Source organism: Sarcophilus harrisii, chromosome 6 (genome assembly GCF_902635505.1).
Source record: "Sarcophilus harrisii chromosome 6, mSarHar1.11, whole genome shotgun sequence".
In the NCBI taxonomy this organism is placed as follows: Eukaryota; Metazoa; Chordata; class Mammalia; order Dasyuromorphia; family Dasyuridae; genus Sarcophilus; species Sarcophilus harrisii.
In genome coordinates, this window is record NC_045431.1 from 249,563,813 (window position 1) to 249,582,241 (window position 18,429).

At 36.5% G+C, this 18,429-nt stretch overlaps 1 protein-coding gene across 1 annotated transcript in view; it reads right to left on the minus strand.

Annotated features, from left to right (window-relative positions):
• Positions 1-3,640: 3,640 nt before the first annotated feature.
• Positions 3,641-18,429, minus strand: part of LOC116419759 (fatty acid desaturase 2-like protein FADS2P1) — a 45,677-nt gene continuing 30,888 nt past the window's right edge. The window contains exons 7-12 of the mRNA XM_031941702.1: positions 17,650-17,726; positions 17,115-17,212; positions 14,680-14,776; positions 11,834-11,913; positions 7,922-8,047; positions 3,641-4,948 (exon numbers count right to left, since the gene is read on the minus strand). Of these exons, the coding sequence (XP_031797562.1) occupies positions 4,897-4,948; positions 7,922-8,047; positions 11,834-11,913; positions 14,680-14,776; positions 17,115-17,212; positions 17,650-17,726 (530 nt within the window). The 3' untranslated portion in view covers positions 3,641-4,896. The remainder of the gene's footprint in view (positions 4,949-7,921; positions 8,048-11,833; positions 11,914-14,679; positions 14,777-17,114; positions 17,213-17,649; positions 17,727-18,429) is intronic.

An 18,429-nucleotide genomic window follows, 5' to 3' on the forward strand; every position in this document is an offset into this window, starting at 1 on the left:
CTCTCCTTTTATTTTTAGAATTTCAAGTTTGGTATTTGAGGTTTTTTTATTAGCTCTTTTTCTAGATTTTTTTAGTTGCAAACCCAATTTGTTGGTCTTCTCTTTTTCCTATTTTATGCAAGTAAACATCTAGAGATACAAAATTTTCCCTTATAACTTCTTTGGCTGCATCCCACAAATTTTGGTATGTTGTCTCATTATTGTCATTCACTTGGATGAAATTATTGATTGTGTCTATGATTTGCTGTTTCATCCATTCATTCTTTAGGATGAGGTTATTTAGTTTCCAATTTCTTTTTGGTCTATTTTCCACTGGCCCTTTATTGAATGTAATTTTCATTGCATCGTGATCTGAAAAAAATGCATTTACTATTTCTGCCTTTTTGCATTTGATTTTGAGGTTTTATGTCTTAATATATGGTCAATTTTTGTATAGATTCCATGAACTACCGAGAAGAAAGTGTACTCCTTTCTGTCTCCATTCAATTTTCTCCAAAGATCTATCATATCTAGTTTTTCTAGTATTCTATTTACCTCTTTAATTTCTTTCTTATTTATTTTGTGGTTTGATTTATCTAGTTCTGGGAGAGCAAGGTTGATCTCCCACTATTATAAGAGTTTCAATTGCTTTTCAAGGCTTCTTTTAGGGATTTAGTGTGATTAATAATTATAATGAGAGGAAGTGTTTTATAGTGGAGGCAGGGTGACAAAGGGAGCCATACTATAGTGAGCCAGAAAGACATGCATCATAGCCCCCATTGGCATTGGCATATTTTTTGTATGATTTTGTGCTAGTCATATGGCTTTTCATTATTCTAGATCTAGCTTCTCAAAATGTGGGTCATGATCCTTTATGTAGTCTTGTAACTAAATGTGGGTTTGTAAAATTATGACTTTATTAGAAAAATGTTTGATTTGTATAACCATTTTAGATACCTATATACCTAGAGTCACATAAAAATTTCTTGGGTGAAAATGGGTTGAGTGAAAAAAAAAATCTAAGAAGCTCTGCTCAAGATAATTCTCTATAACTCTAAGTTGACCAAAAGGTGCTGATTTGCATTGCTAAAAGTATCAACCTTCCCTGGGAATTTTTTTATACCAATGGAATCGCTAGTCTGGTATTTATCGCAGTACTTAAAATGTTGTTATTGAGTCTTTTCAGTCATGACTAATTCTTGAGGACATGATTTGAGGTTTTCTTGGGAAAGACATTGAAGGGGTTCACCATTTTCTTTTTCAGCTCATCTTGCAGATTGGGAACTGAGGCAAACAGGGTTAAATGACTTGAGTCAGAGTCATACAACTAGTAAGTATCTGAAGATGAATTTGAACTCAGGATGAAGGGTCTTCTCAACTCCAGGCTCACCATTCTATCCACTGTGCTACCAAGTTGCCCCAATAATTAAAATAACAAATAACAATTTTATAATGCTTCAAGGGTTATTGTTGCTTATTACATTAAGATTGTGCAGATTGGTAAAATTATCCCCACCATTTTATAGAAGGGGAAACTGAGGCACAGAAATGTTGGGTTTTATCTTTTACCCTATAGGTGGAAATGATCAGAAGTGGGATTTGAGCCCAGAGTTCCTAACTCCACAACTATCCTTCTTTGTATGGCACCACACTACCATTAAACCTTATAGTACTGGCAATAGTAAGATTGATAGACTCTAAGGGAAGTATCTATCAATGCTCCAAGGAAACATGATTTAGTGAAGAGAACATTTGTTTTTGAAGAACAAAAAAGGGGTTTAGAGCCTATCTCTGCTATTTACTAGTTGTATGATTTTTGACAAGTAATTTCCTCTTTGAATATCAGTTTCTCATTAAGTGTAATGATAGGACTATTATGACAATAAAGTCCAGAATTTCAAGGAAGTATCAAGTATCAATTTCCTTAACTACAAAGTATAATTACAGCATATCTTATTAATTAGTGGACATACCTCAGAAGTGAACAAAGCTCACGTGACAGAGTTCACTGCCATTCAAGGTCCTCAGTTGGACTTAGATTTTGGATACAGAATTGTGTGTTTCACTGCAGCCTAGGCAACTGCCTCTGTCCAGACAAGACTTTATTTCCAGCATGAGGATTAGCTTTTGCAAAGGTTTGCAGAAATAAGTGGAATGCTGAATCCAGAGCAACAAGTAGGTAATTCAGAGGGATTTCAAAGGAAAAGCCATTGGAAAGGAAACAAAGGAATTGTTTCCTTTTTCCTTTGCTTTTTTCCTTTATCCCAAGGCAAAGGCCTCTTGACAACCAGGCCAGAGCTGGTGATTTGGGAAAGACTACCTTGGAAGAGCTCCTTAACAGTTTAATAACAGGTTTACTCCAAGGAGATAAGCAAGAAGAATCCAAGGTGTGATAGGCCAGGGGCAAAAATAAGCTCCATAATACTCTATAAAGTGAGAGGGCAGAGGAAAGGAGGAGGGGTTGTATGGAGGCAGATTACCATCTTTTCCCTGCTTTAATTCTGCCCTCTGGAAATTTTTTTTTCCCCCCTTCATATATTGTGGTTCTGGCTCTTAGTTGTGTGATCTTGGGTGTCACTCCTTCCCTGAAATATGGGTACAATGCTACTTGTGCTAGCTTCCTCATAGGATATCTTGAGAAAAGCATTTTGTATGCCATGGAAAAGTGTAAATTTCTTTTGTGTTGACATGCTATTTTTAAAGTCCTTTTCAGAAAAGTTTCACTATTGTTGGATGGAAGTAAAGGGGGAATATTAGCATGGCAATGTTAATAGTCTGAGACGCCAATGATGACATTGAGTAGGGGTTTAAGATAAACATGGCAGACTTGGTTTTTGTTTATGTTTTAAGTCTGGACCTGTGATTTTATTAGCAGAGGGAATTCCTTTGTGCAAAAACTCCCTCTACTGACTCATATGGATATTTCATTTATAAGTTATTCCAGGAGAAGTCAACAGATATTTTTAAAGATACTGCTATACTCCAAGCACTGTTGGTGACCTTCTTTAAATAAAAACAATGAAACAGATTCCAATCTCCAGGAACTCAAATTTTATTGGAGAAAGTGTGTATAACTTATTTGTAGCATGAGCGATATTGATACAATTTCTTAGATTCGGATTAGTTGCTGGAGAAGCTGTTTTTAGGAGTGTGAGTTCTGGAGCTGAAAGTTGTTGGGTTTTTCCATTTTCATCTTGGATCACAGAAGTAGACTAAGCCTAGTGATAGCTCACATTGATTAATATCACTTAAATTGATCACAGAAGTGTTTATCTGCCTTAGGGGTGCTAAGAAATCCTTCAATCTTGTCTCTAAGGGGTTTATAAGAATTTACCAAAAAATTGTAATAAACTTTTCCTATTTTCCAAAGCACTGTGCTGGGGCTATAGAAATAAAATGATTCCTGCCCTCGAGGAGCTTACATTCTAATGGAGGACATAGAATATAAATAGAGACATAAATCTAAGATACTTTGAGGAAAGACAAGGGTTCTTAAGTGAGGTAAGACCCAAGTTGAATATTGCAGGATAAAACTTCTGAAACATATTTTCTTTTTATTTTCTCTGAGGCAATTGGGGTTAAGTGACTTGCCCAGGAAGTATTAAGTGTCTGAGGCCAGATTTGAATTTGGGTCCTCCTGACTTCAGGGTTAGTGCTCTATCCTTGCACCACCTAGCTGCCCTTATGACATTTTCACCATCAAAATATTTATCAGGAACTTCTGGTAAAAGGGACTGTGCTAGGCACTGGGGGTGCAAAGACAAACTGGTTCCTGCCTTCAAGCAGCTTTTCTTTTCCTGGGGAGATATAGCCTTTGGCCAGAGTAATAAATAAAAGTCAATTTGAAGAGAGAAAGAACACTAAATATTAGGAAGAATTAGAAGGGGATTCTCATTGAAGGATTTTAAAAGGCCAAGGTGATGAGGCAGTATGGCTCCTTTGTCATATGATCCTCCATTGGCTCTATGCCTTAGCTGGGTTAGATCTCTTCACTGATTCCAGTTCTCTACAATTTTGTGGGCTGTTTGATGAAGCAAGAACACTGGCATTGTAGTTGAGGGAACTTGAGCCAGAAGTGCAGGCCTTGGGGCTGATGGACAAAGGGATTTTCTAAGGAGATTTATGGGTCCAAGAGATGGTGTCATAATAGAGCTCCAGATGGACATGACAGCAAGTGGGACATAGATTTGTATCTTGCTTCCTACATTCATGTAAGCATAACAATCTGACTTTTTTTCTTGGAACCTCAGGTTGCTTAACTGTGAAATTCCCTCATTACAAAGAGCCTAAGTGTTTTGCCAACTATATGTAAATATCTTATTTTCACTAAAGAAGAAAAGGTAATTTTTCCTTCCAAACAGATCTGCCATAAATAATTTGTTCCTCCCTCCTTTAAACCCTATCTGCTATCCCAGTACAGTGGATTGAATGCTGCTACCTCTGTGATTAACCTCTTTGGACCTCAGTTTCTTCATTTGTAAAACGTATATGACAACACTCGTACAAATTTCTTCTCAAGGTTGTTTAGGAGGAAAGAAGATGCTCTGCAAATCTTAAGTTCTAGAGAAATAGGAATTTCTATAGGGTCAATTCTTTCTCAGTGAATTACTTTTATGAAATGCTTTGCTCACTCTTGCACTTCCTTCCCAAGTAGGGGACTGGACCTGTTGAAAAGACTAACTTTTGATATGCAGAAAACAGAACCCCATGTTTCCTTCCCTCCTCTGAAACAAACCAGTCTTTTCTTTCTTCTACTTGTAATTTTGAATGATAGCCCTACAAGGCAAAGTCTGGGGTTTCTGTATAATGTATAAACATTAAGTTGGCATGGTCAAAGTGCTTCAACATTCAAGGACAATAAAGCAATGAAAATACCTTCCCCATTCCCCAACCCGTGTCCAATATCTGTGTTCCTTCTCAAGTGTAGTAGTAAGCATTCACCCAGATATCCCCAGACTTCTTCAATGACCTATAAGGAGTGAAACAAAAAAAAATACGTCAGCTCAGCCTGAGATGTCAAATTGGATAGTTGTTTCATGTAGCCTTAGATTATGAACTTACTGATTGCTCTCTCTTTGTCTCTCTTCTCTTTCCCATTTCTAGTATAAATTGTATTTGGCATGAATCATGATCCTCACAGCTGCTGCTTTACTCACTATAAAAATCAAGGGAAAAAATTCCAGGGGCCTAGCACTGGGTGCTGTCACTAACTGCTCAACTCATCCTGTTCTCCCCTTTCCACCTTTAGGTCATTTATAAGCTAGAGTGATAAATTATATACCAGCCCTGTTTCTAACATCTGGCTCTCCCATATTTCCTGAAAAATCTGCAACTCTTGGTAGAACAACTAGTTTAATTTACCAGTTTTTTTCTCCTGCCCTTATATGACCAAAGTGCCTTTAAGCAGTCACTTGTACTTTTTTCATGTCTATACCACACAGCATCCTATTCTCCCTACTATACTGAAGTACTCCCACTTTCAGGTCTCAACTCAAGTTCTGACTTTCCATGTGATAATTCTAGTGCCTTCCTTCTATTGTTTTTTTTTTGTCCTGGATGTAGCTTGTTTGTACGTATTTATGTGCATGTTGCCTTCCCCATTACATGGCGAGCTCCTTAAGAGAGTATTGCCAGTGCTTAGCACAGTGTTTGCCATGATAGCAAGGATTTAATAAATATTTGATTGCCTGTCATCCTGATGAAACCTTTCTCAGCATTTTCAGGCTCCAGTGCTTTCACAGAATAAGAGAATAAGGAAGGACCATAGAGGCCATCTAGTCTAGACCATACTTGAAAAAATTTCTTTTACAAAATGATCCCCTGGCATTTTTATTTGAAAGACTCTAATAAGGGAGGACCTTAATACATTCTGATATAGGCTATTTTGTTTCTATATACGCTTAATTATTTATATATCTTCACCTATCAAACTCATTTTGCTTCTCTGCCAATTCAACTCGTGGATCCCAATTCTTTCCTCTGGATCCAAAAAGATCAAGTTTAAACCATATTCTTTCATATATTTTTCAAATACTTGATATAATGTGGGGGTCAAGACTAACATTAAGAGGAAAAACAGTAGGATTTGGCAACCGATTGGATATGTTCAGAGAGAGAATCAGGAGTCCAGGATGCCAAATGAAGTTGAGAAAAACTTTGAAGATTGTACCCTTATTAAAAAAAAATTCAAGACTGTTTTTTTTCTTTGGGGCACAGGGGCAGGGAGAATTGCTGAGTTTCTGTTTTAGATAAATAGTGTTTGAGATCTCTATAGAACATGTAATAAAAGTTGATCGAGTGGAACTCAGAAGAAACTCTTAGCTAGATTTAAATATCAGAATGTCACTCATATAGAGATTATTCAATCCAATGGCAATTGATGAGATTGTCAATTGAAGCAGTGTATAAAGAGAAGAGGGTCCAAGAAGGATTTACACTACCAAGTTTGGTGGTACACTTAGGGGGCAGGGTAGCAACGATGATCCATTATGTGAGACTGAGAAGGAACAAGCAGATAGAATTACACCCAATATAGCAGATTTCCCTACATGTACAATAAGATAAGGACTTCAATTTTGAATGCTATTCCTCAGTGAAGACCAAAGTTTCACTGTCTGATTGCCACATTATACTCTCTCTCCTCTGACCTAATTTATTTCTGCACCATTAGGATTTAGCTATATTCTGTGTCCTGATTATTCTCTGTTTCTCTTGATGAACTCCAGTGGATTCAATTATCATTTTTTAGGGTTTGATTCTCAGATCTATTCTGACCTCTCAACTGAGTCTTGCAATTCTAATTGCCTATTCGACATCTCAAAGTTGATGTCACATGGACATTTCAATTTCAGCATGGCCTAAATTAAACTTATTATCTTTCACTCCAAGCCTTTCTCACTTCTTAACTTTCCTAGTGCTAATGAGGGTACCAACATCCTCCAAGATTATTAGGTTCTCAATGTAGATGTCATCCTCTCTCACCTTCACATAGCATCAGTTGTCATATTCTGTCTTTTATTTTTATCTTGTAACATCATTCATATATAATCCCTGCCAACACCCTGGGGCAGGTCCTCATCTCATATTACTGTAGTCTACTGGTCAGGTCTCTTTTCACCTTAATGTATCCTCTACTCACATGTAATTTTGGTCTTAAAGTGGGGTCTGGCAATGTCATTTATTCTCCATTCAATTTTCTTCCCTTGTTCCCTCTTACCATTAGGATCAAATTTAAAATGCTCTCCTTAGTTTTTAAAGATCTTCAAAATCTGCCCCTTTCTAACTTTCCAGTCTTCTTATACTTTAATTCCTTTTTTATACTGTAAGACCCAGTGACACCAATCTCCTTGCTGTTCTTCAAACTAGATACTGGCTCTCCCAGTTACATACATTTTTATTGGCTGTGCTCAATATCTGGAATTCTCTCCCTTCTCATTTTTTTGCCCCGTGGCTTCCTTCATGTCCCAGCTAAAATTTCACCATGTATAAGAAGTCTTTTGCAATTTCCTTAAAATAAGTGCTTTTCCTCTGAGATGACTTCATGTTATTTAATTATACCTTATTTGTCCAGAGTATCTGTGTGATGTCTCCCTTCTTATAAATGAACTACTTGAAAGTAGATTTGTTTCTTTATATTACAAGCATCTTTTACAACTGTGTAAAGTTGTAATTGATATATGCCTGTTAAATAGATTTTATTTGATTCTTTAATTATTCATTGATGTATTCAAATGTCTTATTATTATTTTCACTGTTTGAAGATGAACTTCTTCTAAGAGCAAATTAAATTGATGAATTAAATTGGCTATTTATTTTTTTGTATATTTCTCATAGTAATTAGCTCTTTTCTGGGTCCTCTGTAGGTCTCAAGTTCTAAGGAGGTGCTGGACAGACCAATTGTGCAGGGAGAAGGAAACCTGTGAAATGTGAGATAATCTCTTACCTTACAATGTCTCCAAATGCCTTTAGCATTGGCTTGTTCACATAGGCAATTCCATGTTTGGCACACAATGCCCTCACTAGTGGTGCAACTTTATAATAATTGTGGCGGGGCATGATAGGAAATAGGCTGGAGAAATAAAGACAAGGAAAAAAATATTAAACCTAGATATTAGAAGAAGTAAAATATATTTTTTGCTGCTTCTCATAAGTCTGCTATGGAAAGATAGGAAAATGGAACACAAGTAAAGTGGTATGGGAGATTTCAGATTGAACTGAAAGAGGGAAAATTCTTATCAGAAAGATGTCAGATCTATCACAATAATAAGAACACATGTAGATATCTCTGTTCAGGATTCTAAGAACCCGCACCACTCTCTCATCCATTTATTGATATGTTTGAGACAGGCAGTGGTGAGGCTTTGGGGCTTGTTTGGAAAATGCCAGTGAGTTTGAATAGTAATCCAAGACAATATGATCATGAACAAAATGGTCCTGGGGAGACAATTACATTGTATTTTATATCAAATGTAAAGGATTGTTTGATTTTTCTTGGATTATCTGGCAGAGTGAATGTCACTGTCCTCTACATAGATGAGCACAGTAAGCATTAGTTAATGAGACAACAGTCAGAACACCCGCTTTCTAATTCTAGTCTAATTCTAATTTTTATTAACTGGTAATGTGGTCTCAGGCATGTCATTCAATCTTTTTTTGTGTTTTATTTTCCTCATCTAGCCAATATTGCTTCATTTCCAAGGATATTGTGACATAATGGTAGCTGATGTTTATGTAGCTTTTTAAATTGTATAAAATACTTTACATTTGTAGCTACTCATTGACAAGGGTCTGATGGGAAGTGTAATTTTTTAATAGTGGGAAGAAGGGACTAAAGGATAAGGAAAGAGAAAGCCACAGGATGGAGAACTGAGAGAAATTTTGAACTCCATGGAAAGGAGAGGGTCATAGGGTATGGATTGATTCCAGTGCCAGCAGCCAGTCAATTGCAACTTAAGGGGTCTGCTATTCCAAACAAGTATAATCACATGCAGGTGAAGTCTTACTGAGCTGATTATGGAGTTATCTTCCTGGAGAGAATTTTGTAGTTTCTATAACTTTACTACTACTGGAATCTGTTATATTAATTTCTTCTTCTTCTCTTCCCATCTCCACTCCCCAGACTAATTGCAGCTCTTTTTTATTTTGTTATTTGTTGTTAACTATTTGTTATTTATATTTTACTAATACATTTTATCTTCAAATAAAGGTAAGTTAATTTTTAAAAAATGTATTCTGAATCAATGTTTATTGGCTCATACAATGGTGATAGGACAAAAACTTATGTAACAATAGAAGATTCTCTCTCTGTGTGTCTCTTTCTGTATCTGTTTCCTTCCATCTTTGTCTCTCTTCTTCCCTTCTTTCTGTCTCTCATTTTCTTTGCTTCGAAAAAGGAGCTTCATGTTTATTATCTCATAATCTTAGCATAACCAGGTAAAATAAGTAGTGGGTTTAATCCCCATTTTATAAATAAGGACCTTAAAGTTCAAGCTTTCCTAAGGTAAAGCTCTTCTTTGTACAGTTGGATTTGAACTCAGGTCCTCACAGTATATTTTCTGCATTTACCACTGTACTTCTAATGTGAAAATACTACAAATGTGAAGGATGCTTCATCCCACAGCCACCAATTATGTGTGATACAAAGGAAGTAGACAATAGTCAGGGAGATTAGCTCCCTAATCCGAGTGCCATTTTTTTTATTTATCTCTTCTAGAGTTTCATTTAGAAATTCTGTAACTGTCTGAAATATGTAGTTGGAATTGGGCATGGGAAATTGATTCTTAATCTTAATTATAAAGGACCAAATATCTAAATTCTAAGTATCTAATAGAGACTTAGATAATCTAAACTAAAATTTAGATTATCTAAAGTTAAGCATTAGAATATCAGGGAAGAATGTGTTATTGAAGAGATCAGCTTTCCCTGGAGTTCAGCCACCAAACCAACCTTATGACTTACAGTTAATGTTGAGGCAATTGGAGTTAAGTGACTTGCCCAGGGTCACACAGCTAGGAAGTATTGAGTATTTGAACTCAGGTCCTTCTGACTTTAGGGCTGGTATTCTACTCACTTTGCCATCTGACTGCCCCTGTTAATTCTATTTTTTTTATAATTAAATTTACTGTTTATTGAGTTCTTATTGTGCATAGAGTGTGCATAGAATAATGAAGGAAATATGACATTTGAGAGCAACTTAATATTGGAGAAATTATTTGAGGTTGGGAGTTAGAAAATGTTCGTCCTTAGTCTTGACTTTGCAATTGACTAGTTGTGGGAACTTTGTTGTTGTTTAGTCATGTCCAATTTTCCTTTTTTTTTTTTTTTTTTTTTTTTTTTTATTTAATAGGCTTTTATTTACAGGATATACGCATGGGTAACTTTACAGCATTAACAATTGCCAAACCTCTTGTTCCATGTTAATTCTATTTTGAAAAAAAAAATCCTTAGTTATATAGATGTATCTACTATGGTGTCTTTCCTCAAGAGTTGGCCTATTTCTCTCTATCTTTCTTGTCCATAATGACCCTTGAAGGGAACTTTTTAAAAGAACACTTTAATGCATTTTTCCTTCGATATTATGTATTACAGCTATTTGTGTTTGGTGTCTCATCCCTCAACTGGACTGCAAGGTCCATTAAGGTGGAGAAACAATTGTGTAAATTATTTGTTTTGCTCATGTAATGAACAGTGGCTTGGTACAAAGAATGTTGGAGTTAGTCAGGGAGACAATGGTTCAAATCACACCCTAGGCAATTAGGTGTGTGATTTATAGGCAATTAATTCTCTTAATCTCTTTCAGTTCCCTCATCAGTAAAATGAATGTGTTGGATTTATGTCCTTTCTGAATCTCTTCTAGCTGTTGGATTTGTGGTCCCAGGACTAGCATAGATACCTGTATACAATAGATGCTTAATTTTTTTTTTGTTCTTATTTGCTTGTTCTTACTTGAAATTTACTTCTCTTTCCTCCATAGAACATAGAATATAACCACGATGGGAAGCCACATGTTACATTAGATGCAGACAAATCTTGAAGTCAGAAAGGCCTGGGTTTGAGTTCTAACATCTTCCCATGCTCCAGTCAACTCTTTAAGACTTAATTGCAGAGTGTCCATTAATATGCATTAGTAGAAGAAGTTGCCTAATTAAAAGGGAGTTCCCTTCACTGATGAAATCACAGGTATGGACTGATGATGATAGTGATGGTGGTGATGTCTGCCACGTAGTAGACATAATAAATGCTTGTTGACTGATGGTTAATAATAACTTATAGTGATATAGTAGCTTCACTTTTATACTTTGTGCACATAATCTCATTAGAGGCTCACAACAATGCTGTGAGGTAGGCACTATTAATATTATTGTCTCCACATTGCAGAAGAAGAAACAAGTACAAAGGTTGTGACCATTTTTTACACAGAAAGCAAATGTCATGAATAGGATTTAGTCACTTCTCATTGTAAGTGTGGATGGTTTCATTCTTTGTCCTAGATTCTATCCCAGAACAAATTAAATTGAAATAATGGTTGGCTCAGAGGAGAGAAGAATTGGAGCATGATAGCTTTCTTCAAGTATTTATTAGAAAGGCTATCATTTAGAGAGGGAGTAGACCTGGTTTGCTTAGCTTTAGAGAAACTATAGTAACAGTAAGCTCTCATTTTGTACTGAGTCTAATAAAAAGCCTAAGATACAATAGATGATTCATAAATGTTTTTTGATGAATTAATTTCTGTCTCTTAAATTCAATGCTCTCTCTTTCTTCTAGATTATATTAGGGTCATCCAGATAAGGTACTAGGGAGAGAGTTAAATGACCTTTTCTATCCCTATTCAGGAAAAAAATGTTTTCTTACTCACTGGTGTTCAATTTGGAAGTTGAGATGCCCAGAGAACCAGTCATTGAAGAAGGATTGCTTAACATTACAAGTAGCCAAAACCTGCAAGAAAAAAGAAATCATGATAATTGACTTTCGTGACTCATGCAGTCTAGCTCCTCCTATATCTCAATGTGTCTCATGTTGAGCTTCTTGTATCACAGAATCAACAAACATCAGAGGTAAAAGGAATAGTAAGGGAACATTGCTTCTGGCTTCTGCATAAATGGAAATCAATCTCTACAAAATAGTTGACAAATATCCATCGACTTTTTGCTTAAAAATATCCTGTGATGGGAAATCCACTAGTTTCTCAAGACAGCCCTAATTATTAAGAGATTATTTAGGGCCAAATTCTTCTTTTACTACTTTTACCAGGTACTACTGGCTTAGTCCCTTTAAGGCTAAGCAGAAAGTTCTAACCCATTTTCCAAGTGACAACCTTTCAACTAAGCTTGAAGACAACCTCTAATTTTTCTTCTCCAGGCTGAACATCCTTAATTCTTTCATTTAATATTTTAATTTTTATATCATTTACTATCCTAGTCAAATTCATGCTTTCAGTTAATAAATGTTTCCTAAAATATAATGTCCAGAATTTATCTCATCATTTGAAGGTGATTAGATAAGGACAGAGCCCAACAATTGAATCTCCTTCCTAGTACTGAACTTCATGCTTTCTATTGTAGTCTATCAATGGTTTAGCTTTTGGGAATTGCTATAATACACTGTAGTAAGTCAACTTTCTACAGTCCTTTCTGGATGAACTATAGTGTCGTCCTGCTTCTTGTGAAACTGATTTTTTGGAACCCAAGTGTAAAACTTTACATTTCTCCTTATTGAAATTTTCATTCACATACCAGGGACTATTGAGTGTATCCTAGTCAAAAAGTATTGTACAAGGTACTGAGGATTACAAAGCAGATTTTTTTGGTTCCTCAAGGAGATGATAATTCAGCAGGATAATTTAACTGGGGAAATACCCAGATCCAATATAAAGATCTACAGGAATATATTACAACATAAGCAAATAATTAGTCAGTGTTGTGTAAATTGTAAAGATTATTGTTTCAGAGAATCAGAAATGGGAGTTACTTCTGGTCAGAAGATCAGGGAGGCTTCAGGTGGGTGGTGACATTTGAATTGGATACTGAAGAATAGGAAAGAAATTCAAGAGTGTCTTTGTGTGTGTGTAGGGATGGGGAAAAAGAGGGAGGGCTTTGCAGGTAGCCAGATGTAGAGACACATTTTTGAATGTGGAACATGCTATTTTCTCAGATAACAGAACAAAGATGACATTTTGTTCAATTCTTTTCCAAGGTATTATTTAGCTCTAACTGGAGGACATGTTGGTCATCTTCACATTTCTTGGCAAGATTGATGATTATGTAGGCATACATTGAAAATGAATGAGGAAGATGATTGTATATTTTTAAAATCTTAGCAAAATTCATTAAAATGCACAGGAGTCAGAAGGCTTGTCCCAGCTTCATCACAAATCAAGACATGTTACCTTGTACAAGTCCTTTTCCTAGCCAACCCTCCTTATGTTGAAAATAAAGGGTTTAGACTAGATAATCTACAAAACCCTTTTAGATCTTAGAGCCTATGTCCTAAAATTCCGTGTTTGAAGGTTAAGACATAAGGTCATAGATCTTAAGCTGGAAGGGTTCTCAGAAGCCATTTAGTTCAAGGGGTTCTTTTTTTCAGATGAGGAAACTGAGGATCAAAGAGACTACATAATTTGGTGATACTGTTAGTAAAAGGCTGAATCCTCTGACTTTAAAGTCAAATTTTTTTTTAGTTAAAAATTATTGAGCCAATAGTCTTTTTGCAATACTACATTTTGGACCATATCTGGAAGTTCGTCTTTGTTTTTGCATTCTATCTTCTGAGGTCCCACCCAGTACTGATATTGCTATGGTTTGGTATTATTTCCATGTTTAGGTTTGTGTTATAATTGAACCTATGTCCAGAAATTCACTTCCCCTCTTAGTGCCTTGGATTTCAAAACATGCCTCAGCTGCTATCACATCTTGGAGTTTCCCTTGAGTCTGAGGCTCCTCACCATGAAATATCCAATGATCCTTGCACCTTTCTCACCCTAGAATAATCTTTAACCCTTTTTCCCCCATTGGTGAGTCCCTCCAGGGAAGAACTGGTCAGCCTTCATTCTTCTGACTCTATTCAGGAGTTTAGAACTATGCCCCTGATTGGGTACCTTCCTTTCCCTCCCCCTAGCCTTCCCTCATTAAAATATGATTTTTTTGTGTAAGGTCTGTATTTCTTGTTGTTATATTTGTATCCCTAGTACTTAGCTGAGGGCCTGAAATAAAATAATATGTATATTTGCTTCTTTCCTCTTTTTCTCTTCCCCCCCCGTTCTCTTTTCTCCTTCCTTCTATCCCTCCTAGATTTCCCCAAACTCACTTCCTATATATTAAACTTTCAAGTCCCTTCCAACTCTGACAAACTACATTCTAAGCTTTCTCTGAACCCTGACATAGTAAGATCCCTCTTTCCCTCTAACAGTTGTCTTTGCTCCCAAGAACCTCCTATATCCCACATTAAATTATTTTCACAAGTCCCTTTCACCTTTGACATTCCATATTTGACAGTCTCTACTATCCCCTCATTCTAGACTCTTAAGTCCCTCTTAACTCTGACAGTTTCTCCTCTAATATCCCTTCCCATATAATATTCTGTGCTCACAGGTCCCTCCCAAGTCTGACAGTCTATCATTCTCATTATGTCTTTGATCCCTTTGACAGGGTTCTGTCAGGGGGACACCCTTCAGGTGGATGGCCTGGGAGGAGGTGACATCATTACCTGTGTGCTAAACCAGTCCTGGTTCTCCTCTGTACTCATCCTCATTGGAATGTGGCTCATCTGGGTGACCAATGCAATCCAGGGACTTTCCAGCATCCTTTGGAGAAAGCATCATGGAAGATAATGAGACAGTCATTCCATGCAGAACACAGGTTTACTTCCCATTCATCACTACTTATTAAATGGCAATGTGTCTTAGGCAATTTGACAAGGTAGAATATGAAAGGGAAAAACCAAGAATAAGACTGGAAAAGTCTTGGAAGTCATTGAACAATAAACTTTCTATTGGACTTGACTACCCTTCTATGATGGATACTAGTCTGTCTTTCCCTTTTGGAGATGGCTATTGAAAGTATAAACTCTGCCCATACCCAGACCTTTATACATCTGTGAGACCTGAGGCAAATCATTTACCCTTCTCCAGAGCTAAAATAACAGGCCAAACTTATAATCCCCAGGATCCTTTCTATCTCTAAGCTCTGTGATCCTGTGAATCTCAAGATATGTAGGATAATACCCCCTGTACTTGAATTAATGATTTTCTATCTTCCCTCAAACAATTAAAGAATTTCCAAATTCCCATCTTACCAGCCATCTAAAGTAGGCAGAGAAGTATCATTACTTCCATTTCAAAAAACACTTGGAGAGGTCACATTAATGACAGAACCCAGATTAGGACCCAGGTTTTCTAATGTCTTGTCCAGAATTCTAAAACTAAAAGCTTCTAAAACCCTGGTTTTATTTTCCTGATGCATCGAGAAGAATATTCAATAATATTAAAGATGAAGGAAAGTTCATGTTTTAAAATCATGTCATAGTGAAATTTGATTCAAAAATAAAGAGACTTGAGAACATGAAACATTGAATTGGAAGAAACTCCCTTCAGACACAGAAGATGAGATTGTTAGAGTTGTAAGGAAATTTACAATATAGAACACAAATATTAAAGTTGTAAGTGATATTAGAGAAAAAAACCTTTTGGAGCTGGAAACACTCTCTAGAGATCATTAAATCCAATCTATTCCCTTTAAAGGTAGAGTGGTTATCATTGTCCATTCTCAAAGAGGACCAGAATGATATCACAAACTAGAATTTGTCTGTGTGGTTCATCAGCTCAATATGGAGTTTAGAAAACTTTACCACAGTTGGGCACAAACAGTCCAGAGGAAAAGTAGCTATATTAACTTCCTCAAAGTAACACAGAACTGGTGGTCTACAAGAGTGGGTTCATCTCTTGTCATTATAATTTCCTGCCTTTAGGGAAGTAATTGGTTCTCTTTGTGCCTCAGTTTCCCCAGAGGTAATGTAAACTCTTTTCCAGTTTTGGCTTTGTGATTTAGCTCAACTGACTCCCACCAGATATCTCAAACTGTCAGTCAATAAGCATTTACTAATTGATGACTATAGGCAATATTGCCTTAAAATAATAATACTATGTACACTCTCTCAGTGCTGGAGAGCCAAGAAAAAACAAAAACATGATCTCCATCCTCACAGTCTAATGGGGGAGACAATATTCAAATAATAATATACATGTAAGATACAGGATGAATGAAGGGAATCTCAGTGGGAAAACACTAGCAGTAGGAGTACCGAGAAAGGCATTGCAGAAAAGAGAAATTGATCTGTCTTAAAGAAAATTGGGAAATCAAGGAGAGGAGAAAGAACATTTATAGCCAGTGAAAAGGTGAGTCACCTACTCAAATCTGTTTAAGCCATTTCATAAGCTGGTGTTTGCTGAATTCCAAATAAAGTGAAGACTGGGAAAAGAGGGAAGCTTGTTCAGTGTAAGATTGGATAGGCAAACACTCCACAAGAAGAAAGATTAGACAATCCCAGTTATTTCAGTGCCTATTTTAAAGCCTGAGATACACAATTCCTGGATGACCTATGTGTATGTGGAAGGATACTGTGGGCTTTGTTTGGGTTCCTGTAGTCCTAATTGGGAGATAAAGGAGCTTACAGCTTGCACTATATTTTATGGTCTTTCTTATGTCATGGACCCTTTTATTAGCTTGAGAAAATCTATGTCCCCTTTCTCAGCATAATGTATAAAAATTAATACATAGAATTACATGGAAACCAATTATATATATATATATATATAATTTATAATATACATTTATTAAATTAATAATAATAACAGCATTAAAATAGCACTTTGAATGTTGCAAAGCACTTTATATGTTTTCTCCTTTGATCTTTACAAGAACCTAGGAATAGTGCTATTATTACGCTCATTTTATAGATGAGGAAACAGACTGAGAAGTCACATAACTAGTAAGGGGCTGAGGTCAACCTTCCTCATTCCAAGTCTAGTATTCTAGGCCTTGCTTGGTTGCCTCTTTTTGGAAACAAAAACAAAACCAAGTTTCCAGATCCCAGGTAAAGAATCCCTGAGAAAGAGGAATAACAAAATTCATTGATTCACTTACTTGACCAGATATATGAGAAGTACAGTCCCAATAATTCCATAATAAGATCTGTAGGTGATGAAATAGCGGATGTAAAAGCTGCTGATCCAGGCAAGTTCCTAAAAGAGGAAAAACTTCAAGATTATGTGGGGTTGAAGTTATGAACAGTCATAAATTTCAGGCTGGAAGGACCATGGAGGGTACGAAGTCCAACCTACTTATTTGACAAATGATGAAATTCTGGCTGAGAGAGTCTACGGAACAGGTATTTGAGATAGGATTTAAACCTGAGACTTTCTGATTCCAAGTCTAGTACCCACCGTGTCGCTGTTAAAAAGTCAGATTCCCACCCAAATAGGGAATTCTAGCCCTTCAGATGAAAAGTCTGATACTCTAATTACTGAGCTATCAGCCCCTACTGGAGACTTGGCTTGATCCCTTTGCAAGGTAAGTGTTCTCTGCTTCTGGCACCGAGGAGTCTTGAGGAATAGTCAGAACCCCTCTATTTGACCTAGGCTCCAAGGAGAGAGTCTATGACGGGAAGGTTGACACTCACTTTCCATTCCTTCCGAAGGAACGTCACTTGAATTGATTGCATGTTAAAATAGACTGGCATAAGTAGGGGAAGGCCAACTAGAAGGAAAGAAAAGATATTGAATAAGACAAGGAGATACTAATGCAATAAATATAGATAAGTGGGGAGACCCTTAGATGTATCTAACCCTTTTATTGGGCACCCTGCTTTTTGCTTACTGGCTCAACTGGTAATGGTTATAAATGACCTCTCTATGTTGGAGTTGAGTTATAGCATGTCTGACTATGACTGATCAGAGCAATACAAGCTCAGAATGCTCTGCCACAGGTTGGACACAAATAGTTTCTGTGGACTCTTTAACTTTGCACATCTACATTTTTTCTGAGCTAATTCAATTCTGCTTTGCTCATAGAGCACAGCATCTTCCCTGATGAGAGCACCATGCTGGGTCAGGTCTTGTGCCAGTGTTTCCCATGTCACACAATCAAAAAAAGCTAGAAAATAACTATTATAAAAGTAACTATCCATAGAATCATATTGATTGTCAAAGTTGGAAGGGCCCTCAGAACATACAATGTTAGAGCAGAAAGGGACCTTGGGACACAACATGGAACGTCAGAGGTAGAAGGAACCATAAAATATTAAAGGGGGAAAGAATGTTCAAATTGGGAGAAGCCTTAGAACATAGACTATTAGAGGTAGAAGGGATCTTGAAAAATAAAATTTCAGAACTAGGGAGGATTGTAGAATAAATGCCAGAGATAAGAGATATCTTTTGAACCCAGAACACAGGAGGTTATG